Below are 26,798 nucleotides of genomic sequence, written 5' to 3' on the forward strand. Positions count from 1 at the left end.
CCTCCCCTCTCTGACCCCTCTGACCCCTCTGAGCCCTCAGACCTCTCAGACCCCTCTGACCCCTCTCTGACCCCTCTGACCTCTCTGACCCCTCTCTGACCCCTCTGACCTCTCTGACCCCTCTCTGACCCCTCTGACCTCTCTCCCCTCTCTGACCCCTCTCTGACCCCTCTCTGACCTCTCTGACCCCTCTCCCCTCTCTGACCCCTCTCCCCTCTCTGACCCCTCTCCCCTCTCTGACCTCTCTGACCCCTCTGAGCCCTCAGACCTCTCAGACCCCTCTGACCCCCCAGTGAGGAGTTGTACAGCTTGATGGCCTGAGGGACAAAGGAGTTCTTTAGTCTAATGTTGTCTGTTGTAAATACCTGAATGTCCTGCAGGGACATGAGGGACAGGAGGCAGTGGATCAAAGTGAGGGAGGGACGGAGCAACAGGTAAGACAGAATAATGTATAACAGCACATGTTATATTAAAGTTCACCAAAAAGTACAAAATATACTTGCTTGCTTTGACTCTTGCTGAACGATTATGAGTTATTGGAGAAGAACGAATCTTGTTTATTAGACTTTTATTTTCGTTGTCCAAATCTGCTGTATTGAGTTTCAAACTGAGTGGGTCTATTTTACTTGTTTTACTTAAGGTTTTCATAAGAGGCATTACATTAAGAAGTATAATTATATAATATCATTTTGGCATTTCAATCATCTCGTATTCAAATGTGAATAACTTAAGAAAGTTGTTGCTGAAAGAAGCAGTTCAGTTTTTCCAGACAACCAGTAAATTCATTTTTTACCACAATCAAATGGATTTTGACCAATAAAATATTTGAATCCCAGTGTGAGCTACTAAATCTGTCCTTGTTCTACTGAAATATTCATCTTGCTCGTCACCGTACAGTCCTGTGACGACTCATTATGACTCGAGTCATTTTGTTCTGGAGAAAGAGGGAAAAGCAGTTTTTCTGACTGGTTTGCGATGTAGTTCATTTTTGACATTTGTGCTTCAAATATGTACGGATCTGTCAGGTTTCCAATATGTGCCCCCCCCCCCCCCCCCCCCATGTTAACCTCATTATGAATGTGCATGATTGTACCACACACTGTTGTTTTTCTAATTCATTGGTTCCACCACAGCTTCCTAAATTCCTGGAGGCTACGGGATTATTGTGGAAGTGTGATTATTTCATCTATTTAACTGGAAGTCATTTCATGATTTCAGAAAAAAAAGAAAAGCTTGATTTATGACCCTGAGCACCCACTCAGCAAGACCGGGACTATTCTACCTCTAATGATGCAAACCTGTTCTTGTGTCGAGTTCTCCAGCGTTGCCAGATTTGACAAAGCCTCCCTTTTTCTGACTTTTTATTTTTTATTTTATTTTACTTTTTTAAAGCAGTTACGAAACTTTTAAGATGTTTTATACCAGGGGTGTCCAAACTGGGTCCTGGCGGGTCAGAGTCCTGCAGGGTTTATCAGGGGTGGGCCACCCTGGTCCTGGAGGGCTGCAGTCCTGCACGTTCTAGAGGTTTCCCTGCTCAAACACGCCTGTTATCATGACGAGGCTCTGCAGGAAGCTTGACAAGGAGCCACTAATTGCTGTATTGATGTGAGGAAACATCTAAAACGTGCAGGGCTGCGGCCCTCCAGGACCTGGGTTGCCCACCTCAACTCCTCCCTGTTACAACACACCTGATTTCAATGAAGGGCTCCTCATTGGGCTTTTTCACATCCTTGGTGATGACGTCATCCTCATTAGAGCCAGGTGCAAAAGCAGGGAGAGACTAAACCCTCCAGGACCCTGTTTGGACACCGCTGCTTTAAACCACTTGTGATTTCGGCCGATTTTGATGGCATTGGGGGATTTTTCTTGTGTTCGGGATAAATCTGGCAACCGTGAGGTCAGCGAGTGAGTGGGTGGAGCGTCAGCTGGGAACACACTCAGTGTGTGCGTGGAGACTGAGAGTTGAAATCCTGTGCAGCAGAGACAAGTTTACACTAGACGGAGCAGAAGAGGAGAGGCTGTGGGCACAGGAAGTAAGTACGTCCTCCATACATGTTGTGTGTTTGTGTGTAGCAGTGAGTCGTCAGGTGTGTGTAAACACACGTTTATGTAAACTTAACAAGGGATTGTTGAGTGAAATCAGAGTTCTTCTGTTTCTCGGTGGAAACTCCAGCCAAAGGTTGAACGGTGAGCTTGTGCAGTAGATTATTGTCAAACAGCCACAACCAAACTATTGCACAACAGTGAACTTGGGCACACGTGATTGACGGGACACATTCCAGCTCCTGAGGTTTTGTCATAAGCACAAAGACTGCAAATGGATGTTTGGAGTTCCTACAACTCTCCTGTCCCCAATGTGTGATTTGAGGAAAGTAAACATCCTCTCTATAAAATAATGGAATCTATGGCAAACCCTTTTAACACTTCATAGCCCGTCTGGAGATGTAATGCAGATATCCGTAATTCAATTCCTGCTAGTCTAAATGAACATTTCAGATATCAACAACGGCATTCCGACATGCAGGAATGACGTCACTTTCCCCATTCATTTGTTTGGGGCACGTGATTACAGAGATCATGAATTCAATTGCGAATATCCGCAATGTGACATCCTGATATCTACAATTCCATTGTGACTAGTCACAATTTCAAATCAAGATATCTTCACCTCCTGTCAATTGTAGATATCTTTAATTCCGTTTTAACGTGTCAGAATGACATTACAGATATCTTCAACTGGAATTACGTCTAGTCAGAATCAAATTGTAGATATCTCCAACTTGTATTCTGACACGTCAACATGGAATTACAGATTTCTTCAGACAGAGTTTTGACAAGAAATGACATTGCAGATATCTGGGATTTTCTAACTAAAGGGGACTTTCTCCTTCCAGCCTCGCTCCTAATTCTGACCTGATCTAATTCCAGTTCAAGATATCTGTCCTTGGGAAAAGTTCAGGCTCGGCTGGATGGTCCATTATTTCTTCATTTTTGAAATAAAAAAAAGTAATAATGTTACTTTAACTACTGATTTCCAGCAGTCATTTAGGGAAAACGTTTTCCTCCTGATCAATCATTCGAATGATCAAGACCTTCAATCTGCGAAAGAAATTCGACTTGTCACAATTTATGTCTGAGTTGACAAGAGATTATTAATCCAAGTGGTATGAAACAAATCCATTCATGGATTTTCAGGCTGCATGTTCAGAAAACTGAAGTACAATTCAACTATGTTCATTTTGTGTGTGAGTTGGTAAATCTGACGTTCTAGACAGCAGTAGTCAAAGTGTTTGTCCACATTTAACTGTTTGCTGCTGATTTGTTTGGTCTGTTCAGTTCAGGATGGACGAGAAGCATTGTTGTGTCCAGTTGTTGGTGAATCCGTCCAGGGGACTCGTGGACGAGCAGTTTGTCATCCTGGTCCAGAATACAAGCCCTTGTTCCCAGCTGACCCTTCACTCCTTGCACCAGTGTGACGACGGTCACAGTTGGGATGCGTTCGCTCACTACATGTCTGATGCCGCCGGCAATGTGAACGGTACAACTTTCTCCACGTGGCCTTTAATGAAGGGAAGTCGAGTAGAAAATGTTGTCTAAACCTTGTTCCTGTCCACTTCAGTGTCCAAGGACTGCAGCCTGGGTGGGACCTATTGTGGGATTGAACCCATGGGTTTACTGTGGAGCCTCAGACCAGTTCCAGGCAGCAAACCTGGACTCAGGTAGACCCCCCCCCCCCCCCCCCCCCCCCCCCCCAGGCTGAATGTGTGCAGGTGACATTAACCAGGGCTGAATCACGTATCAGTGACTGTCTGCTCACGGCTCAGGATGCGGAAGAAGAACGTGGAACTGCCCATGGTGGTCACAGTGTCGGTGTACCAGGGCCACAGGAAAGAGGGCTTTGCAGATCAGGTACCTCTTGCCAGTGTGGTGGTGGAGCGCTGGTACATGGCCCCTGGGGTCCACAGGATCCCGGTCACAGAGGGTGGACTCACTGCGACCCTCTTCCTGCCCACAGGTACGACCAGAAGAAAGTCAAGACCTCATCAAATATCACTTTCTCTTCTTATCATGTACATCAGTGATATGTTGGCTTGTGTGTAGGACCTGGACCTTTTCCTGCTGTTCTGGACCTTTGGGGGGGTGGGGGGCAGTTGGTGGAGTATCGTGCAGCGCTGCTGGCCTCACACGGTATAGCTGCTCTGGCTCTGGACTACCTCACAGCAAAAATCATCAAGAAAACGGGAAAAATGGTGAACTTCCAGTACATTGAGGTAAATCTGGTCATTTGTGTTTCCAAGGTTCTTTTTTTTTTCTGAATCAGAGTTGACCTCTGGTGACTTGCCTTTTCAGTGGCCTCTGATTGTATGGCTAATTTGCAAATGTTATAGTGGCAGCTGCTGATAAATTTCTTCAGTTGGCTCTTTATTACTATTTGATTTCCACCAATATTAACGTCATTTCAATACAGTTTATTTATAAACCACATTACAACAATCTTACAATAAAGGCCCTCAGTGATGAAACATTATAGTTCTTTTAAACTGCGAATTAACAGAGAGCATTTATTAAGACTCTTTTATTAAAATACCTGTAAACAAATGCAAGCAGATGCTTCATTAGTCCATCAATCCATCTTTCAAAACATTTTAGAATTCTTTGCAATAAACCTCAAAAAAAGAAGTGCAAAATAAACAGCTTTTTTTAATCTCTAAGGTTCAGTCATTAATACATATGATCATATCTAGACATTTATAAACTTGAACAAATCTGGACACATTCCATAAATTCTAAACACATTTCTGTTTGTGTGGATTTTAAACTAACTGATGTTGAAAGTTGAAGCTGACCTGCAGCTTTTCAGACAAATGTCTCCTTTCACAGTAAATTAGAAGAGAAGTGACAGAGTCACGGGGAAATTTAAAAGTCTCGGACATGAAATGAGGCTGATTAGCTTCATTTCATGTCCGTCACTCTGGTGTTAATCAGCCATTGGTGAGGTTGCTACTAAGCCCCGCCTCCTCAGGACGGCTTTCCTCAGCGCCCCTGGCTGCTTGTACACACACACACACACACACACACACACACACACACACACACACACGCAGACTAGAAAGAGAGAAATCAAGAAATCGTCTCTTTTATTGAAGATTATCTGTAGAAAATGAAGTGAATACAGTTCAGGGCCCATCGTTGGTTTGTTGGCATAAATTCATTTAGAAACAAAGAGGCTGAACAAGTCAGTCACTCCTGCACTGTCTTACTGTGAAGGCCACACCCTCTCCCTGAAGGCCACACCCTCTCCTGAAGGCCACACCCTCTCCTGAAGGCCACACCCTCTCCTGAAGGCCACACCCTCTCCTGAAGGCCACACCCTCTCCCTGAAGGCCACACCCTCTCCCTGAAGGCCACACCCTCTCCTGAAGGCCACACCCTCTCCTGAAGGCACACTGCTGCTCTGCCTTCATATTCAGTGTGTGGGTGTGTTTGCTCATATGCAGTCAGTTCCCCAATATGAAAATCTTTTGCATAAAAAGGCAGATCAGTATGCTGCTTTTGGGCATAACCGTGCTAGGCTATAGGTAAGGTCACAGTGAATTGATACGGTGCGGCTACGCTCTCGAGCTAGTTGGTGGATAAACATGTAGGACGGCCGGCGCTGCAGTGTTGAGGGGGAGTCTGGAGACTGCTATTGAGTAATTCAGTTTCTTTAATGGTGTTTCACCATCTTGATGTTGTTGGACGAACAAAACATATTATAGCGGCACAGAGCTAGTCGCAGCAATGCATTATGGGAGTTGGGTTGGCGGTGTTTAAATGTCTTTATTTGGAGTTATATTAGGCTGTTAATGTTGGTAATGATTCTGTTGTGTTTCTGTTGCTTAGTTTGTGGAGTTGATCATGTTTCGTTTAATATTTGTAAGTTGTCAACCAGGAGTGAAGAGGGGTTTGTCATGTCATCCTGCCAGGGTGTTCCTGGTTATGTCAAAATAGGATGCAGTTGGTATGAAGGGAAACGTACAGCTTCATTTGATAATACTGCCTTTCACTCATCACAATATGTGACTGTTGTTGTTGACGTTGATGCTCACAGCATGTTACTGGCTGGCGCCCTCTAGTGGCCACTGGTAACTTGTATATTTGAAATTTGGCCTGGAGAATGAATCCCTTTTGTATACATGTTATGCACAAACCAATTATTCCCCTATAGCTTCACTTTCTGCTCATTCATGTTTGAAAATATGTTCACAGAAAGCAGAACCTAGAAAAGCTCATTCTTGTTGCTGCTCAACAAGTTAATCTGATTTCACATTAATTCCAAAAATGTACTCGTCTCCTTTTTCAGCTTCCATTCGCATGAATTTAGCCTTTCAGGGACTGCATGGTCAAAAACTGTTACTCAAAATTGCCATTAATACTTCCAGATACACATATTGTTTGAAGTTGTTTCTTTCATTCAGTGCTGGAGAATACAACTACTACTGTAGTAACTTGCCTTTGCTTTTCTTAGATAATACATCTGCTGTGTCCACCATTCATTCCTTCTCAAACCTTTCCTTAGTAGAAAGGTTTACAAGCCTTGGCTAGTTTCAGTGCCGGAATAGAACTTTGCAGTTCTCCTGTAAATTAGCTGTAGCCACCTGTTGATAGCTAGTTAGCTTTCCTCATGCTAAAGTGACGGCTCATATTCTTTATGAACCACAACCACTTCTTGGCATGTCAGACATGTCGCTTTTGTTCGGACTTCAGTGAACAATCTTTTCTCGTTAGTGCAGAAGGATTTCAGGGTTGAAGTTGGAGAAACGCCAGTGCCCGTGTTCACACAGCGTCTCAGGAGCTCCTAGCTTAGCCTAAAAGATTCTTGGCATAAAGGTGACTCGGGAAGCTTCTAAGAGCAACTGTTAGCAAGGAGTTGACGACAAATGTTATGAGTGAGGCGGTGTGGTCGACCTGTTGCTCTGGATGAGGCAGTCTGCTGAGAGCTGATTGGTTGTTGGAGAGAAGAAGATAGAAAAAAGTTGCTCTATGTTCCTTGACCGTATTCACAAAGCATCTTAAAGCTAAAAGTAGCTCGTCGTGACGTCACGCTAAAGAGAAATGTGAGACTTTTTTTTTTGAAATTTTTCTTTAATAAGATTAAAGTAATTCACAAAGCATCCTAAGCCTGAAGAGTGCTCCTAAGCTGTTGGGTAGAAAACCTGGAAGAATGAGAGAACTTTGTTCACACACTTTTCTTTCCCTGTAGAAAGTTCAGCTAAATCACTAAATTTGGTTTTAAGTATTGCCCTGGTGGTGGTGTGGTTGAGTTGCATCTGATGGTTTATTATTGGACTTTTAGTTCAGGTCTTTGATATAAATTGTTACGAGACCCAGAGGATCTCTTTCTGAGACTTCTACTCCTGTTTACTAAGTATTAACTAAAACCTGTTTCTGTTAGTTCTTTTAATTAAACCTGCTGATTTGAAAGTGATAACTCTAATTTATTTTAATCAGTTTATATTAACCATATTTCTTTAATTTGTTTTACTTGTTGGATCAAATCTACATCAGTTAAAAACAATATTTTAGAGTAATGTCTGTTTGATCTGAGCATTGAGCTGGAGGCTGGGGTTTGAACACTGTCGACCGTTTCTTTTAGCCTGTATTGAACTGCTCTTTCAGGTCTGTTCCTCCAGTCAACGGTCCTGGTTTAGTCAACACTCACCCCCAGGAGTCACAATCCAGTTATCCTGAAAGGTTCCAGGGTCTCTGTCTTTCACCTTCTATCTCAGGCCTCCATAGCTCCATGTTTTTGAATCAGCACCAAAGTCATGAAATCATTTATGTTTTGAGTAAATGTTTTCAAGTGATTAGAAATCCGTTTATGATGTGTCTTCCCTCTTGTTGAGAGATGAGATCCTCCATGTCCCGTTATAGCAGCACATCATAAACTAGCTTTGTTTCTGCAAAGGTAACAATCTATTATCTAAAAAATTATTGAGAACCTTATTAGTTTCTTATTTTTTAGTTTCTTATTTGAGGTTTTTGTTTTTTGTAAGCTGGCTGTTTCCAAGCTTCATCTAAATGTTTAGTTTAGTTTAGAAGTCGCTAATCTATTGTTGATTTTGTAAAGCATTTAATTTCTGGACCTCTGTAAAAGGTCTTAAATTTCATTGCACACATCGAATTTTAATTTGGTCCTCAAATTCTCAAGTTTATGCTCCGGCTCACGTGTGTGTGTGTGTGTGTGTGTGTGTGTGTGTGTGTGTGTGTGTGTGTGTGTGTGTGTGTGTGTGTGTGTGTGTGTGTGTGTGTGTGTGTGTGTGTGTGTGTGTGTGTGTGTGTGTGTGTGTGTGTGTGTGTGTGTGTGTGTGTGTGTGTGTGTGTGTGTTCTCATGGTATGACCTTGGCACGCTGAAGTGTATTTCACGTGGCGCCACGACGTGTCGTCACTACGTCTGAAGTTTCCATGTTTGTAGTCCAGTCCTCCACCGCCTCTCATTCCTCCACCAGCAAGGTCTGGTAGAAGCAGAGTGGAGACCGGAGCTGTGGATCAGAGCAGTGTTCCCCCTTTTCTTTTCTTTTTTCCCTTTCTCTATTGACCCATGCAATAGATGAATCACTCACGTGCCCTCTTCAGGCTGCATGGTTGTTTTCATACAACAGCTGATTGATATATCATATTGTCACACACAAAATATTGTCAAGAATTCCCTTGTTGATTCATTTATTTCATCCAATTATTTTATTCAGTAATTTAGCAATTTGTATTTATTTATTCATTTTTAAGTTTAAATTTCAAATAAATGGAGTGTATTTCCACTATGGTTAACACTAAAATAGTCCCAAACCAAGTTTGTATTCAGCTTCCTGTCTTTTTGAATCGATCATTGACACACTACTTATTTCTGGAGCAGCTTTAGAAACCTACTGTTTTGTTTTAAGTCCCATGTTATCTCGTCTGAGTTATAGGCTGACTTTCACTCATGAACTTCGCGTCACCGACTTCATTGCTCTCATCAGTTTTTGTAAAACGGTTTCCTATTTTTAATGTATTTTACCAGTGCGACGCCATACAAAGTCCCGAGCCCCGGGTTCCCCCTGCCTCGCATCCGCTCTCTGTGCAAAGCTGACCACACTGACAGAGGATTCATCCAGCCAACATATTAAAATATTGAGGGTGTAGTAAATCACTGGCCAATGAGCAGACGGCTCTTCAAACTCCGACCCGTTCCATGGTCCTGGTACCCCGACGGAGGGGGAGCGGACAAGCGATCGCCTTTGGAGCGGTTGTTTCCGGAAAATCACAAATTCCTGCGGTGGAAACGTGAACCGTAATGGACCATACTGTTCTATCCCCGCACTTGGTGTGCGGTGGAAACGGGGCTTTAGTGAATGCGGGCACTGGTCTCAACGGTCGCTGTGTCTGGAGTGCACCATCTATTGGGGAAACCAGGGCATTGCAGGCAGTGAGGTTTAATAATGATATAAGACTGGGGGTTTGGCAGATGTCTGGGGCCTGTTCTGCTCTGCAAAGTTCTGCATGTGCAAAAACTGCTTACAGGCTCTTAATCGTATAATATTGCTCATCTGAACTGTTGACATGGTAAAAACAAAGAACAGCACAAACAAATAAAATGTCTTGATACAATTTTGAAAATTGGCTAAAATGGCAAAAAAAATTCTTCTAAATTGTAGTTATGGAACATCAGAAATACAAAGGTTGGTTGGAAAAGCAGAGGTCGAAGGAATGTCCACAATTAGTAACTGCTCGGTTAAAGTATGTTACTGATAAACTTCTGCTGAACAGTTCAGGGTCAAAAGTCTCTCAGACCAGCAGCTTGCTTGTTTGAATAACATTCTATGTGGCCTGACAAGAAGACTTGATTAAGTTCTTGTTTTCTGACTGCAGACTGCCTACAAGTACCTGCAGGAGCATCCTCAGATCCTCGGGAGCAGGATCGCCATGTTGGGACTTTCCTTTGGCACCAGTGTGACCTTCAGAATGGCAGTTTACTCCGAGGTTATGAAGGTAACTACAGAGCAAACCTACTGTCCTGGTGTGAGCCCTCATCACAGAAAACCAAATGTTTCCTGTCAGTGTTGGCACCATGATCATCTCTGTGCTCTACGCTCCTAGTTTTTGACTTAATTCATTGTAAGAATGTAATGAAACGGATTGTGAGCAGGCTTGTTGTGTCACCTGCTGTTAAAGTGTTTCTCCAGCTCAGATGTGCAGTTTGTATCAGTGGGAGTCACATGCAGCCAGTTGACCAAGACATGGATGAGATCCTGATCTCCCATAACGAGTAAGTAGAAGTTTGATCTTTGAAGCGCATGTTCTTCTTTTGACCCTCCTGTTTTCATTCGAGGCTGATATTCAGATTCATTCAAACCAGTCAAAAATGTGGAGATTTTAAAGGGTTCATACACTTTTTCTTGTCTTTGTTCATTGACGTTGTGTAATGGCACACTGCAGAGCATCTGCGCCATACTTCTCTCAACAGAAGTGACAAGCGTGTGATTATCCCCGTTGTGTTGTCCAACCAGGAAAGTCGTTAACATCCGCACTGAGGAGAACCACATAATCATGCGAGACATGTACTTGCCCATAAGCAATGACCCTTTAAAGAAGGTGGATGTGAGTATTACCCTCCCGCTGACCCAAACACAAGCATGCACTTCACAATCAGCAACTTACACAAGGGCCTGTGCAATCCAACCGGAGGGAAGAGTTCAGAGGACAAAGGCTATAAAGCTGCAACAAGTAGGGCAGTGGTATTCTAACAGTACACGTTTTGTTGAGGGCCACATAAAGTTGTTAAAAGCTTTTCCTGAAATGGTTCAGCCCCAGCATCAATGTTGTAAATGTAGCTGGTGAGAGAGCTGCTGTGTTTTGTGTCTCAGGTTGGACGACTGCAGTGTCCTGTGATGCTGATAGTTGGTGAGGACGATCAGAACATGGCCGCCCAGGAGTCTGCACACGACGTGAGTGTTGTGAGAAACACCAACATCGAGGACAAGCTGACATGGAATTTACTGAACTGATAAACAAGTGCGGGGGAAAAAAAGGTGGAGCTGAAGAGGAGGAGGACTGAAGACTTGATTAAGATACTAGAAAGCATAAAGCTGCACATCCACACTGCAAACACAGAATTTGACTGATAGATGGCAATTTGCTTCAACAGAGGGAAAATTTAATTTGGAACAATATTTGCATGGAAAAGATCAAACTGTCCAGAATCTCGTCTGACTGCTTTCCTCATGCAGCCACTGCCGGGACCCTTTCTGGTCAGTTAGTACGTCCTGGTACGATCCTACTCGGAGTTGTTTTTGTTTTATTTTTTTCTCCCAAGAATTCTTTCAATTTGTTCTTTTTTTTTTTAGTGCTGTCAAAAAATAACACGTTCATTTAATTGATTTGAAATATTTAAGTCTTTAAATTGTTTCAACCTAATTAACGCAGCTTTGTTTTCTTCCATTTTTAAAGTTTTTTTGAATCCCTTCCTGGAGCAGTGTCTCTGGGCGCAGCACTGCAACTACAGAGCAGCACAATACAGAGTTGAATAATATTAAGGCACAAAGTTTCATTTTAAAAAGTTCCCTGACGGCTGATTGAGAAAGTAAAGTCATACTTTACTTTGTAAAGCTGAATTTAATGACCACAGAAGCAAAACAGCAGGTTGCCATGTTGGCTGACCAGGAGCCACCAAACTGCTAAACCTGGAGGAAATACTGGTAAAATATGAATTTCTCCTCTTTTCTCTCTTTCCCTGGCTCTCCTGTGGCAGAACATGATCTGCAGTGTGACCGAACCCCGCCAGTGCGATCTCAAGATGGCCGCTTGCAGGCACCGACTTACTTATTTGTGGTCGGCGCCATAATTGCACCTCGTCAGCGCCATACTACTCTCAAAACTGAAACCCCGTCAGTGTGCTATCAAAATATAGGCAAAATGAAGTCCGTGGCTTCAGTTACGTCATGGCTTCATGGGTCACGTTTAGTTGTTGGAAGCACAGGTACACTGGAAGGCACATCCAGGTAGATGTTATCTGAATCAAGCTCAAAGAGCATTTATAAGGTCCAGAGCCAAGTGCATTGAAGACGGAGGAAAAACCCTCATTATATTCAATTTATAAAAACACAGCCCAAAAAAAAAGAATTCATTCATGATGAATGGGGAAGAATGCTTAGTTAGAACCAAAAAGTGTAGCGAAGGACATCTTGAATTTCTTCAGATACCTGTATGTATCTTCTTATTCTAAACAAAATGCTGAATTACTCTTCAATGAGATAAAGGATCTGATTCCTCTAAATGATGACAAATGTTTGGGAGGAGGATTTGAAAATTGAAGAATTTGATGCATTCTAAATCAGCCTCTGACTGATTTCCAGGCTCAGATGCAATATCTACAAACGTCTACACCTAACCCCACTCTCCTCTATTCTAAATACTGCATTACATTTAACATCACTGCACTGGTCATTTTATATCCCAAATTGTTGCTGAGCCATGTAACAAGTTTATTCTGTGTATACACTTGTTGTGTACATGATTGACAAAGTTATGTAACTCTCTCTGAGTAAGACGGATTACATTAAATTAAATTCTATTCTAGATTGAACAGGGAGCCAATGAAGAGAGGTTAGTATTGGAGTGATGTGATCTCTTATGCTGGTCCTTGTCAGGACTGTTGCTGCAGCATTTTGAATTAATTGAAGACTTTTTAAATGGTTATTGTTTCACCCTGATAATAGGGAGTTACAATAGTCTACTCTCAAAGTAAATGCAGGGGTTACGTTTTCAGCATCACTCTGTTAATATAGTCTTGATTTTAGAGACATTATGCAAACGTAAAGGTAAAGATTCCAATAGATAAGACGGTAATGAGCGGCACACCGTCACAGGGTGCATTCAGACTCTTGTTCATCATGTAGGCTGGTTCTCCAGTGAGAGAGTTAGAACGTTAGGTTGGTTCTCCAGTGAGAGAGCTAGAACGTTCTCCACTGGCTATGAGGACCTGGGCCTCCAGCCTTGTGTGACCTGAGCCCATCAGGATGTTGATGATGATCTGAAAAACACTGACAAGCTGCATGTAGATGGTTTCAAAAGACACACTATTGGCCACTCTACTTCTTTAGCATCCCCCAGTCGATTGATCGTCTTACTTCTGGAAGCATAACGTCAAAAACATAACTGATGAGTCTCTGGTCCCTCTTGGTGATTCCTGTGACCTCCTCCATCTCTTTCAGTAGTTTGGAGATCTGTTGCAATACAGAGGAAATAAATGTAAACAAATCAAGCTTATGTCATGTAAAAACACTCAAACTTGATTGAAGAGATTTTTTTATGACCTGCTGGTCACTGAATAGCAGCTGCAGGTGATGCAGACGTCTTCCAGAGGTTCATTCTGTTTGAACGGACCCTGGACTCCATGAGATCATCACGAAGCTCTGAGAATAGAATCACTCGTTTGTGTCACTCACCTTGATCGACTCTCTGGAAAGTAGTCAGGACAGTTTCGGTCATTTTTGCTATACCACATACATCTATTGAACTACTGAACCAACTATCGTAGTACGCTGTGCTCCTTTTTGGGAGATGCGTCCACAGCTGAATGACGCAGTGGGAAAATCTTTGTGGATTTTCCAACACAATCGTTATGCAGTCAGCCTCTGCAAAGTGTGTATTCCTCCCATTCCACAATGTCGACATCTGGATATAAAGTCCTGCAAAACATGTTTTAAAATAAATAGTTTGTCTTAAAATTAAAGAAAAAATACCCGAATATGAATGGATGAAAAAGAGACAAGAAGAATCTTATAGTGATCTACATTCTACACACACACATTATGAACCAATGGCTGGAGACTAAGCAATACTCTCACATGGTTTCACTTCATTTCAGAGGCTAAAGAACCAGACGGATCAGGTGTGAGCTTCATATCATTGTTTATGCAGGTGGATGGGTGATGATGGTACGTGTTGTTGTCCGGCTCCATGCTGGTACCTGAGTGACGAGGCTGAAGGTCCTTTTGTTACTTTTAATTTCAGTGTTTAACAAACGGCTTTTCAACCCACCTCCTTCCTGGACTTCTGGAAGTTGCAGAACTGCATGACGTCAGCCACGCACTCATGTTGGCTGCTTGCAGCCTTCTTTGCCGTGGTTCTCTGAACAAGTCGGTTCCAACCATTATATCCACGTCTATCTGACATACACGTAACAAAAACCATAATCATAATAGTCTTCTGTATTTAAAGAATATATCATGTCAAGCGTTCTGTTCATAGTACTTGCGTTTCTAAAATCTCATTTGTGTGTTAACTGACCGCAGTGTGGTGGTCCAGCTTTCTCTTCAGCCTGAAGACCGGAGAATGTTGCCCCTCGAGAAGCTTTTTGCATTCATTTGTCCAATGAGCAAATCCCTTCCCAGAACTGAAAAGATATTACATGAAAAAACTAAATGGACATTGCAAAGTAAAAGATTTTCTTTACTCATTTCCAATGTTTTTATTTTGGTTAATATCCCATTTTAGTGATTAGACGGACATCTGAGTAAAACTACAAAATTGCATGGTGTCCTAAGTACAATTGTTCAATAAAGAGTGAAAGAAGGAGGGAAACTAAAGACGAGACCCCGAGACGTTTTCAGAAACTGTTTTAATCATTCTATTGGATTCTGATAGGGCAAGAACACTCAAAGCATGCATGTAGAAGCACACCTGTTCAAGGCCCAGTTCTCCAGGAGTAACAGGCTCCACCACTTCCGTAAAACTGACGTGTCACGTCTGAAATGATTATTAATTGGTTAGCAACCTTCTGCAAAACCCACAATGCAAGCTTTAATATCCAAATTAAGTGGAGAAATACACTTGCTACTGTATAGTCAAACTGTGCATCCAAGAAGATGTATAAAGTGGACTGTAACAAAAACAGACATTTCAAATTCATTTAAAGAAACGACAAAGTTGTGACCTGCCATCAGCATGAACACCCCACAATCCCGTCCAAAGGTTTGCCTTGGTGATCCTGAATAGCGAAAAGCAAAAATTAAAACAATTCTTTTGCCACATACAGTAACCTTCTTCCCAAGTGAAATACGAGTACCTTCGAATCCTGGCCCGTTTTCACAGTCCAGGTGTCCGACAGTAATATTCCTGTAAGTTGTGATGGCGACAAGAGAAAAACACAAATGAGTCAGTGATCCAGCAGTCCATAAAAAGGTAGAAGCCTCAGGAATGTGCGCCCCACACACGCAAACGTCACCAAATAATGTGCACAGGTCATAGGAACGCTCTTTTCATTGTGGATGGGTGACCTGGAGTGGTTTGTACTGCTCGCCTGTAAGTCCTGACTCGCTTTGTGAGTAAAGAGTCCAGACAGTGGCTATACATATCCACTATGTAGATATTCTTGCCCTGAACCCCCATTTAATTTTTTTTGATGTGGAGCAAATGCATCCCAACAGACATAATGGTGTTACCGTCAAGTCTTTTGCTACTATTTCCCCATGTGGGATGAATAAAGTTTAATCTTAAAATTCAGATGATCATACAGGTTTACAATTGGCTCAAGAAGTGCACACGGTACCTTAGAAAGCGCAATCTTCTCTATTAACTCAAGGCAAGCATTTCCAATCTAAAAATAACAAACACATTTTGTGGAGAGTTGGAAAACAACATGCATGCGGTCTTATTTTAAATATGTTGCTTAATAAACTCAGTGGCCTCCATGTCTTGCAAAAGGCCCGGGGTCAGGAAGTCGGATCGTGTCGGGCAAGTTTTTGACGTCTTCACAATGAACTCATTGCCTGGTCTGTTTGTGCCCAAAGCATACTTGAGCTGAGCTTGTTCTTGACCAGCATGCAAGGAAAACAACCAGGAAGAGCATTGAGCTTCCACAGAATCCAAGTTTGTGGCGCTCGCACAGTGAAGCCCTCAGCAGATTCCTTCACTTGAGCATTGTGGTGGATCTTGTTCTGATCTGCCTTCTAAAGATGAGAAAGAACTGAAAAGCAACCTTTACTTCATTTTATAAACACAGTCCAGACTAAGACATCCCTGCATCTGGGAAGTCCATATCGGTCTGTGTGTGCCGGGGAGGAGATGCTGCCACTGTAGTCGGACCAGTTCCGGTCCCCTTCAGTGCAGTGGGACACAATATACAGTGGGGAGAACAAGTATTTGATACACTGCTGAATTTTGAGGTTTTCCCACTGACAAAGCATGTAGAGGTCTGGAATTTGGTAAAAGGTACTCTTCAACTGTGAGGGACAGAATGTAAAACAAAAATGCAGAAAATCACAGTGGATGATTTTTAAATAATTAATTTCCATTGTATTGCGTGACATAAGTACTTGATACATCAGACAAACAGAACTCAATATTTGGTACAGAAACCTTTGTTTGCAATTCCAGAGATCAGACGTTTTCTGTAGTTCTTCACCAGGTTTGCACTGCAGCAGGGATTCTGGCCACTCCTCCATACAGATGTTCTCCAGAGCGTTCAGGTTTCAGGCCACTCCTCCATACAGATGTTCTCCAGAGCGTTCAGGTTTCAGGGCCGTCGCTGGGCAACACGGACTTTCAGCTCTCTCCAAAGATTTTCTATTGGATTCAGGTCTGGAGACTGGCTAGGCCACTCCAGGACCTTGTGCAGGTCTACAAGTTTATCCCTGATGTCCTTGCACAGCTCTCTGGTCTCGGCCATTGTGGACAGGTTAGAGTGTGGACAGGTGTCTTTTATACAGGTAACCAGTTCAAACAGGTGCAGTTAATACAGGTAATGAGTGGAGAACAAGAGGGCTTCTTAAAGAAGAACTAACAGGTCTGTGTATTATGTTTGAATTAGGAGGACCGTGACTGTGTGCCTTAGAACAGTGGCTTTATTGCAGAACCACATTACCCAGCATTCCTCAGGAGCGCAGGCTTTTACCTTCAAACAACAATGACAGTTATACGTCACACTGTTGTGACACACACACATAAACACAGATCACAGTGGTATGTAACATTTACTCCCCCCCCATTTAAACATCAGAACAATGGCCGCAAACCAAGACCCCAAATATACAAAAATAACATTCAGGCCCGAACGGCCAGCTTAACTAAGTAAACCGGGTAGACTGCCGATTTACTAGTATAGCCCTGTGGGTCATTCTGCCACGTGACAGGCTATACACTGTGATAATGTCTCAAAAGGCAGTAACGTAGTCATTGAGGTACGAGGGCCTCTGGCGGGCCCGAAGTGGGCGGGGCCTGTTCTGCAGGGGTTCAGCCTGCACATGTGGTTGAGGGGGTTGTCTCGCCGGAGTCTCCACCCGTATGTCTGGAGGCTCCCAGACCCCATTGGTGTGATGATCAGCCGCAGCTTGCTGGGCCGACACAGAAGGTTGCCTCACCCGTCGGAGGCGACTGACGTGCCAGCGTGAACCATCGGTCACACGAAGGTGGCTGGCCCCAGTTGTGCTGTGATCTGCGTTGGTGCAGACCAGAACGAGAGCAGCTGGTGAGAACGAGTGGGACGCCGGACTCAGACCCAGTCCAATACCAGAAAGAGAGCAGCTGGTGAGAAGGAGTGGGACGCCGGACTCGGACCCAGTCCGATACAGTGAGGGCAGGTGGTTTCACACGGTGTTTCCTGTCAAACCGCTGCTTCATGGTACGTTGTTGTTGTGCCACTCGGTCGCCTGGTGAGGGCGCTGCTACTGGAGTGTCTCTCACCGGAGGGCGTAGGCAGTCCAAAGGAAGTTGTAGTTCCCGCCCTAGCATCAGTAGGGCTGGAGAGCTGCCGGTGGTAGTGTGGGGTGTGGCTCTGTAGTGCAGTAAGGTGCTCTGCAGTGATGTGGAGGATGACAGGCCATGTGAGCTCTGAGCCCATTCTTCAGGGTCTGATTGAACCTTTCCACACCTCCGTTGGCCTGAGGGTGGTAGAGGGCAGTTTTGATGTGCTTGGGACCACCGTGCACAGCCCTCTCGCCACGCAGACGTCATTCCAGCAGGAGAGGTCGGTTCTGACCCGGTGAAAGGGTGCTAGATCCTCAGGAACCCTGGCAGGCCAGCCGTTACGGATGAAAGTGCAGAGCTGGGTGAGAACAGGGTCTTGTGCAGAAGCTGCCTGAAGTTGTTTCAGGGAAACGGCTGCCTCGAGGGGAGCGTGCAGCAAGAGGATCAGTTCTGGTTCTGAGGAGTCCTGGTTGGTGTCTGGTGCAGAGGTGGGTGTCATGTTGCGCATTAAGAAAATATGTGCGGAAGGCTCATGTTGCTCAGAGAATAGTGTTTTTTTCTGAAAAATGCAAAAAGCTGCTCTGCAGCCTGGTTGTTTCTAGTCGGATCAAGCTTTGGCACAAGTTGGATCCTTCTCAGGGAAATATGAAGGACCCCCAAGAAGTTCTGCGGAGACTATTTACAAGAAGCAAATGGATTGAAAAACCCTGTCCTCATCATCTCCCCTCGCAGCCGGTTAACAAGGTCCAGACGGGATCCGGAAATGTCCAGGTTGCATGCGACACACAGCTTTTAGACAATGGATACTTGGAGGAGAATATATGTTTCACAAATTCATTTTATATACAACAACAAATAGTGCAACTCTATTGGATCATGTTGATGATGATCAACTAAATCTCGATTAGTGATGGGACCCTTGGTTTCATCAGCCAAGTCTGCAAGCTGGGCTTTACCAGGGCAGCACTTCAATCGCTTTTTTTGAAACTGTGTTAAGAGCAGTCCCTTCCAATCCAACGTGCTCAGCTCTCATATGTTGGTTTAACATATGAGGGGGCTTCATGAAAGGAACACATGCATTAAAAAGTTTATTCAAAATAAGAGCACAAAACGCAAACAAATCTCTACTATATATTAAAAATGAATACTCACTTTCAAAAACTCCTCAGCTGATCGTGTGCAGATGAACAGATTCCCAGAATGCCTCAGTGCTCTCCAATGAAGTCGTCACTTGGTTGTTACAGTTCACTCACTAAAATTGTCATAAACGACACAATTAACACTACATCTGGACTAATAATGCTATTGTAAATCACTTATTGGACAACGACCCAATTTGTTTTTTACAAATGTTACAACCCATTGTATGTCTTGGGGTAAGGGACGCAACGTAAAACCAACCAAAGAACGTAAACTGAATAATGCAAGCTGCTGTTTATTCATACACAAAATAGTCAAATAATGACACCAAATGACTTTTGTCAAAAAGCAGCTCAGAAAAGAAACGTGCTCACAGGCGGTAAATATCCTTGAAAGGATCAACATTTCAGGGAATGGCTGTGGGCAAACCATAAAACAATTAAAACAAAACTTTGAATGACCAAGTTAAAGCCCAAAGATTCCCACACATCCCACATCTGTTAGGATATTTAACAATTCACTGTAAATGTCCTACATGTAGCGTTACACCTGCACTGAGTACAGCTCTTTACCTTTATACACTGTGTGGAGAGCAATCCTGGCAATTTACTCTATTTTGAGAGGATTTGTCTTTTTACTGGATTGTTTTATTTTTACTTTTTACTTTTACATATTCTATTTTTTTTGCTCTTGTTTAGATATTTACATATGTTTACATATTTTAATTTGATAAGTTCTGCACCTTTGACCTTGAGCTGTTGTAACTTTGTGTTTCCCCCTGGGGAGGAATAAAGCTCTCTACTCTACTCTAAATACCACAAGACAAGGAAACGGGTGAAAACCCACACGAGCGATGCAGACCGCTCAGGTTCAATCACAGATGCCTTTGCTCTGGACTCTGGGCAGCTTTTAATGGGTTGAGACGAGGCCGCTGCAGCGATCATGAGAACGAGGGGGCCGGCCGACCAGCAAGCAGGGAACACTGAGCAACAGTGGAGGGGGGGGGGGGGGGGGGGGCTGGAGGCGTGGTCAGCTGGAGACTCCGTCCAGGAGAGCAGACAATTACCGTATTTTCCACCCTATAAGGCACCTAAATACCTCAAATTTTCTCAAAAGGTGCCAGCGCGCCTTATATATGGACGATTGTTCTACTCAAGACTGCTATTTGACAGCTGAACAACCAGAAGCTTTTATTTTGACAACTCTAACTTAACAACCGGATCTTCAGAGCGGACGACACTCCACACAACACCTTCATCACTCATGGTTGCACACCAACATTCTAACAAACCAAAATAAACTAGATGAAATAATGACTCCCTAAACTGGGGAACAAAAACACATAAACACAATCAACACAACACCAAGCCCAACAACAACCCACAATAACCTCCAACAACACAAAACATGAATTTGTCGCTGCAAGGCATGATGGGACATCCTGAGCTCCTCAGTGCAGCCGATAGAAACTCCCATAATTCATTGCAGCTGTTTGTGGTGTTTTAAATGCAATTATTGGGGGTTATATTTGGTTTGTGGTGTCGGTAATAATTGTGTTGTGTTGTGTTTTTGTTGCTTAGTTCATGTAGTTTAGTTTATTATTATTATTATTATTACCGGTAGTTGTAAGTTGTCAACCAGTAGTGAAGAAGGTTTTGTGTGTAGTGTCCTCCTGGCATAGGCTGCAGGTAGGACTATCAAAATAAAGTGTGTGCACCTCTCTGGGTGTTAGAATCAGTGGAAAATGATACCTAATGGCTTTGAGCTATAAATGTTGCCGACCACTGGTCTATTCCATGCGCCTTATAGGGCGGTGCGCCTTATATATGAATGAAGTTGTAAATTATGTCAATCAATGTAGGTGCGCCTTATAACCCGGTGTGCCTTATAGGGCAGAAAATACGGTAGACACACACTTAACTGAAACGTGCTGCCAAAGAACTCCCACAGCAGAGAACTTCACACACGGAAAATAAATGTACTGCAGTACTGAGACTGTAACAACAAATCACTTAGCTATAGCTAGCTAACCCTAACCCTATAGCTAGAACTGTAAGGGTGACATACCCTCAAAACTAAATACTCCTTTTCTGTGGCGGTCCATGACCACACCAGGAGGACAGAAGCCACAGTGAATACAGAGTATTTGTCTTGTGTTGCTTCGCAATGGCAGTGTCCATGGAGAACTCTGCCCATGCTGACAAACTTTGTTTCATCCAAAGTTGCCAGACAACTGATCACCCTAGAATCAGTCATGTGATTCTATGGTTAAAAGAAGAATCGTATGACTGTGTTCTGTTGCAGTGGACTGGACTTCCTGGCCCAGGTTCGAGTGGTTTGGCATGGCTGTACCGGCCGTCCTGTTTTCGCCTTTTATGTTCTCTCCGGGTCTCGTCTGGGTTTCTATTTTGTTCTTAGCCCGGTGTCGTACTGGTTCGGCGGCCCTGTACAGGGCTGGGCCATTCAAGGGCAGTCACGCCCTTCTTTCAGTTAAACTGTCCCTGTTTCTTTGTTGACTTTTTGGACAGGTGGACAAGGCCTTATTGTGGACGCTGCTCATGTACCCTCGTGTCATGAAAACAAATCAAAGAAAATAAACAAAATTGTGTAAAACTTGTGCCTTTTGTCTCTATTCCCTCCCTCTTTGGGGTCGTAACGAGCACACGCCAAAGAAACTGCCGTATGGACAAACAGGACAGACGTATTATTTCTTGGGCCTCGCGACAATTTTCTGAACAATGACAGCACTTTATCATTTCACAGAAGCATTGTTTACACACACCTGGAGATTCGGTCTCGGGTACAGACAAAAATGCAGGGTAAGGGTTAGATGGCCATTGAAACTGTGCAGACCATCGCTCCACTCCTGGGAGCGGTACATCATGTTGAGACACTACCGATTTGTAAGTGTAGCCCTGAGTAAAATATGTATGTTTTGAAATGTGTTTTTCCACTCAAGTGTCATTTTGTGCTCATTTAGTTGCACTCTATGCCTTTTGTTCTACATATCTATGTTCATAGCTCTATACTCTCACATGAGCCAGTATTGTTGTAGAGCTGTAGCTCAGAGCCAATCAGACAGTGAGGTGGGAGGTCTTCAGCTCACCTGGACAGGGAGTAGGAGACACTGAAAGAGACGGGCATTAGACACCGCGCTCTCAACATTGGAGCCGGAGCAGAGGTGTGTGTGTGTGTGTGTGTTGTGACTCTGAATGCTAGTAAAACATTGTGTTTCTGAATATGTTCATCAGCTGCACTGAATACTTTCTTCACAAAGAAATGGGCTGTTTTAACAGCAAATAAATGACTATTCAGATCAGCCTGAGTGACTCTGACCTTATCTAACGATGTGCATGTCTCATTGAGATCTGATCATTTAATGATCCTCTACTAATGATCATTAGTAGCTGACAGGAGAAAATCCTGAACCTCCATTTAATCATAGAAATAAATATATAGATCACCTCACAATCATCAAGCCCAGACACACCTCAGACTCTGCAAAGCCTCCATTTGATCTACAGCCTCTATCAGCACAACTTAGCAGACATGAACAAAGCCTCACAAACAAACAAACAAAAAACTAGGGATCAGCTGTTGCAAGCTAACCAGTCTGGTGCTTCGAAAAGTAACAAAGGCATATAAATCAGAATATTTTACTTCCAGTTCCCTACATTTCAAGATTGCAGTGTCCAGAACTCGTATCACGGCGCCCACAACACCAGCATCTTGGTTTTACCCACTAGCATCTCTTGTCGCCAGTCGCAGGATCACCTGCTGGTGTCAGAGAAGTCGACTTCTTCTGCTCTAATTAAAGGGTTAGGGTTAAGTCTGTTTAGCAGTTTGACACCTGTGGGGGGAAAGTTTAGTGGCATTTCGTGGGTCTGAATCGCCATGAAGAATTCCGTCAATCTCCTGCCAGAGAGGTGGTGGGCAGGGTGGCCCTGGTCTTTGATTTCATCCTGTTATTTTCTCTTCCACTTATCTCTGTTTCAAGGTCCAACAAAAACAAACGGTTCAGGGAGTTCCCAGGGTCAGCAGCACCTCTTACAAAGTTAACTAGAGATATATAAAGTAAATAAAACAAAGTTGAATAAAAATCAAACTTAATTTTAATCTCTACGTCTCTCTCTCTCTCTCCCCTTCTACTTTCACTGACTGCCAATATTATCACCTTGTTGATGGTACTGATGAAGTGACGTGGGTGTGGATTATTACAAGATTTTGACATATCTGATATTTAATTTGTTTATTTCACACATAAATACAGTGAACAAAAGATTTGATTAAAAAAACCAGCTGTCAGGCGTGCCTCCACATCTGGAGGTTTGCAGTTCAGCCATGGTTCTGTAAAAATCAGCGCGCAGCACTCTGGTGGTGTGCTGGGATCTCATCAGTCTGAGCTCACCCAGTTTGTTGGGAAGTGACCCGACAGTCGCCAGGAGAACCATCGGAAAAGCTAAAACCCACTGGGAGCACCAACCCTCTGCGTCAGTGCGTGCGGCCATGTTCACGCCAATAATGCCAACAAAACTAATAACGAATGTTGGCATGGTCGGCTATAGGAAAGTCAACCAGAAACAAATATTCCACAAATAAGTTTGATTCCAATGATTTTGATCATGCAAGGCAGTGGAGAATGTTCCCTTGTCCCAACCTCTTTGAAGAGTCACTTTCAAACAATTTGGATCAAAGGCAGTGTTTTAAGAAAATGTTTTTCCAGTCCAGCTTGATGGATTGATTTCCTGTCTTCCAGGTGAAGGAGATGATGGAGCGAGCGGGGAACAGCCATCTGCTGACCGTCCTGTCGTACCCTGACGCAGGCCACCTGATTGAACCCCCGTACTCACCACATGTTCGATCCAGCAAATTCAAACCAGTCGGCACAAATGAGACAAGTAGGTCCTCTTTGATCATCTCTGGCTGATGAGCTGTGGAAAGGCTGGTGAGCTTGATTAAAACCTAACTCTGTTTCCACTGTGTGAAGTGATGGCCCTGTGGGGTGGAGAACCGGTGGCTCATTCCCGAGCTCAAGAGGACTCCTGGAAGAAGATGCTGGTCTTTCTAAAGGAGATTCTGTATGGTGGAAGTAGACGTGGTATAATGCCTTTCTCCAACCTTTAACGGCCGAAAGTTAACGGCTTGACGGAAGTTTGCTGATAATTCTGTAAAAGCTTGTTCCTCAATCTCGGATAACAAAAATAATGTAGTTGAACATCTTTTGCGTTATCGTCTACAAATCATGAATCCTGTGGCTTGTTCTTCGTGGCAAATAGCTGATAAGCCTAAATTTAATCATGCAATAGATGTTTATCTGCTGGACCAGCTCATAAAGCCACTGCACTCTGAACCGATATCATGCAATCCTCCACAAAAATGTAAATGTTTCTTAAAGATTCCCTGACCTTTATAGGTGGTGGTGGCATTGTCTCACAGAAATAGGATGTGAGGATCCTCACAAGGCCCTGGAGGTCAGGCAAGGCCCCAGGAGGGGATGAGATACACCTGGAGCTACTTGAGGCTTGATTATCTTGAACACACCTCTACTATATCACGTGGCTCGTGGATGCAGTTCTTTCGCATTGACAAACGAGGGCAGTGGTCCCAATTTCCACCAAACAGTATTTACCAACTCGTGGGGTATACCCTGGTACAGTCTGTGCTGGGGCACGATAGAAACTCCAACTGATACTGGAACCTCAGATATGGGAGGAACAATGCAGATTCCACCCTGGCTGGAGGACAACAGATCAGCTCTTCACCCTCTCACACATTATCAGGGACATCAGATTTCATCAATCCAGTCTATACATGGACTAAGTGAGAACAATGACAGATTGGTAGGGCATTTCATATAACCCCCCCCCCCCCCCCCCCCAGGGATAATTAGCTTCCAGTGAGGCCGTGCCCAGATAGCAGAAACAGCACAATGTGCTAAAATAAATTAAATTCAACTACCTGAATGTTCAAAAGAAATGACCACATTTTTGATTTACAACTTCATTATGAAAGACTCCACACTGCATTATATAGTTCTAAAGTTTGAAGAAATGTTATAATTTGCCAAGTGAAACAGCACCAACGTTGTGCTTGTCTTATGTATTTCAGTAAGGGGGGACTCTTCTGCACTCCATGTCATATTTGCAATGTAGCATCGACCTCTAGAGACACGTTTCTTACAGCAGCACCACAAAACTCACATAGGCTTGGATATCCTTAAATATCCTTCACCAGAGCTACCTCATGCACAGCAACAAGGACTCCTGAAGTAGACATATGTGTGTGACTTTAACTTTGTCAAGTCTAAAATGTGCTTCTTGAAAGAGAATTACAAAATTGCTGAAGAAATTTGATATTTTGTGGATACAAGTAACAATAATATCAGATTTTATGCACTTTTAGTTCCTTTTGTATTTTCAGTTTTAATGTATTTATTGTGGCAACATCAACTGTGTCTCCCTTCGAGGAATTTGGCAAACAGAATCTGATAACGGCGATGAAGGAAATGGCAGGCTTTAGTCGTAAGTGCAGGTGATGGATTGGTTTCAGAATGAGTAATGTTGGTCAGGGTCCTGCGGGGGGAGCTGCAGAGTGGCTTTCATAGCTGTTACCTATCAGGTGGAGAAATTTCTCTCGTGACGTCCAAACAAAGCTTCAGTCTTCATTTTCTGAAGCCATGAGATGGCGTTGTCTGCTCAACACATATTCGAAAGCACACTTCATTACCGGTCTTACAGTCGCAGTCATAAAAACCAAGAGCGCCATCTGGTGGGAGTCAGAAAATAAAGAACGTTTCATGATGCTTCATTTGGCCATCAGTAAATTCATCCAAACTCCTGACAAAAAGCCCAAGGAGACAGAGATCTGTCCAACACCCCGAAGTAACACCAATAAATGGAAATTCCCAATAAATGAGTCCAGCGACACAATGACAATCACTTCTTATTGGTCTCCAGTGAAGCGTTCAGGTGCTTTTGCCCCGGCCGTATCCAGGCAGACCTATCGGGGCGTCTCAGAGAGGCTGCAGTCCAACTCTTGGAGCTGGGCCTTTACAACTGAATCTGCACTCACTGGTTTGGAAGCACCCAAAGTTTTTGTCAGTGCAGATTGTTTGATAGAGCACGAGCTCCTTGTGTTTGCTAAAGTAATTCCAGTGAAACTGAACAATGCCTCTGACACATGAATGTACCACAAACTGTTGTTTTAGAATTAAAGCGATAGATTTTGTATGAATGATCAATAAAAAGGATGCTGACAACCTCAAGTGTTTTTGGTTCTTTGAGAGAAACTCAAAGTTTCAGTTCATGTCCACAGGCTGTGTCGACCGGCTCTAAATTAATTGGTGCTACTGCAGTTTCCCAAATTCCTGGAGGTTACAGGATTATTAGGAACGTGTGGTTTGTTTATCTACTTTACCACAAGTCATTTCATCAAACGTGCGTCCCTGAGCACCAAACCCAGCTCTCCCCAGCCGGGAGCTTCCACTCAGTGGTCAACAACAATACAGAGTCTCTGTTTTCAACTGCTTTCCTGTAACTGTACATCTAAGTTGACTGCTGAATTCACATAAAGTACAACTTGCCTAACAAGCTTGTTTTCAGATTGTTGCAGGAATTGAAAACTTCCACCAGTCTGGCTCATCTTGTGTGTGGTGAGAATCCTCACTTGTACTAGTTTCCAGTTATTACCTGGATGTTGTTCTGATTATTGAATCCTTACAACTTCTGGATATATAGTGTCCAAATTAGCATCACTATTAAATGCACTTCTTCTTCTTCACATATTCAGCTTTTCACTGTCAGCATCAGTGCTCTTGGACATTGGACATATTGGCTGGACGAACTGCTTAAGTGATGCAAAATAAACATTATTGAATTATTTTCATTATTTTTCGATTTTAAACAGCTGGAAATTTTAGGGAGTCCTTTCCTCTACCTTTCCTATCCGTCTTCTC

The 26,798-nt window shown here is 43.3% G+C and overlaps 1 protein-coding gene across 1 annotated transcript; it reads left to right on the forward strand.

The window, feature by feature from the left end:
* The first annotated feature begins 2,003 nt into the window (after positions 1-2,003).
* LOC308136725 (peroxisomal succinyl-coenzyme A thioesterase-like) lies at positions 2,004-26,092 on the forward strand. Its single transcript, XM_080505191.1, has 11 exons — positions 2,004-2,033; positions 3,337-3,538; positions 3,620-3,719; positions 3,825-4,015; positions 4,102-4,271; positions 9,890-10,009; positions 10,204-10,286; positions 10,528-10,618; positions 10,885-10,965; positions 23,601-23,742; positions 23,832-26,092. The coding sequence occupies exons 2-11, from the start codon at positions 3,343-3,345 to the stop codon at positions 23,966-23,968; spliced, it is 1,311 nt and encodes a 436-aa protein (XP_080361317.1). The 5' UTR covers positions 2,004-2,033; positions 3,337-3,342; the 3' UTR covers positions 23,969-26,092.
* Positions 26,093-26,798: the final 706 nt, after the last annotated feature.

This window comes from Blennius ocellaris, assembly GCF_963422515.1.
Source record: "Blennius ocellaris genome assembly, chromosome: 11".
Classification (NCBI taxonomy): Eukaryota; Metazoa; Chordata; class Actinopteri; order Blenniiformes; family Blenniidae; genus Blennius; species Blennius ocellaris.

Bases quoted from the DNA above. Each gene is read 5' to 3' on its own strand.
- LOC308136725 (XM_080505191.1), top strand. From the start codon at position 3,343: ATGGACGAGAAGCATTGTTGTGTCCAGTTGTTGGTGAATCCGTCCAGG. The intron at 10,287-10,527 runs GTAAGTAGAAGT...TTGTCCAACCAG, and splicing joins ATCCTGATCTCCCATAACGA to GAAAGTCGTTAACATCCGCA. The intron at 23,743-23,831 runs GTAGGTCCTCTT...CACTGTGTGAAG, and splicing joins AGTCGGCACAAATGAGACAA to TGATGGCCCTGTGGGGTGGA.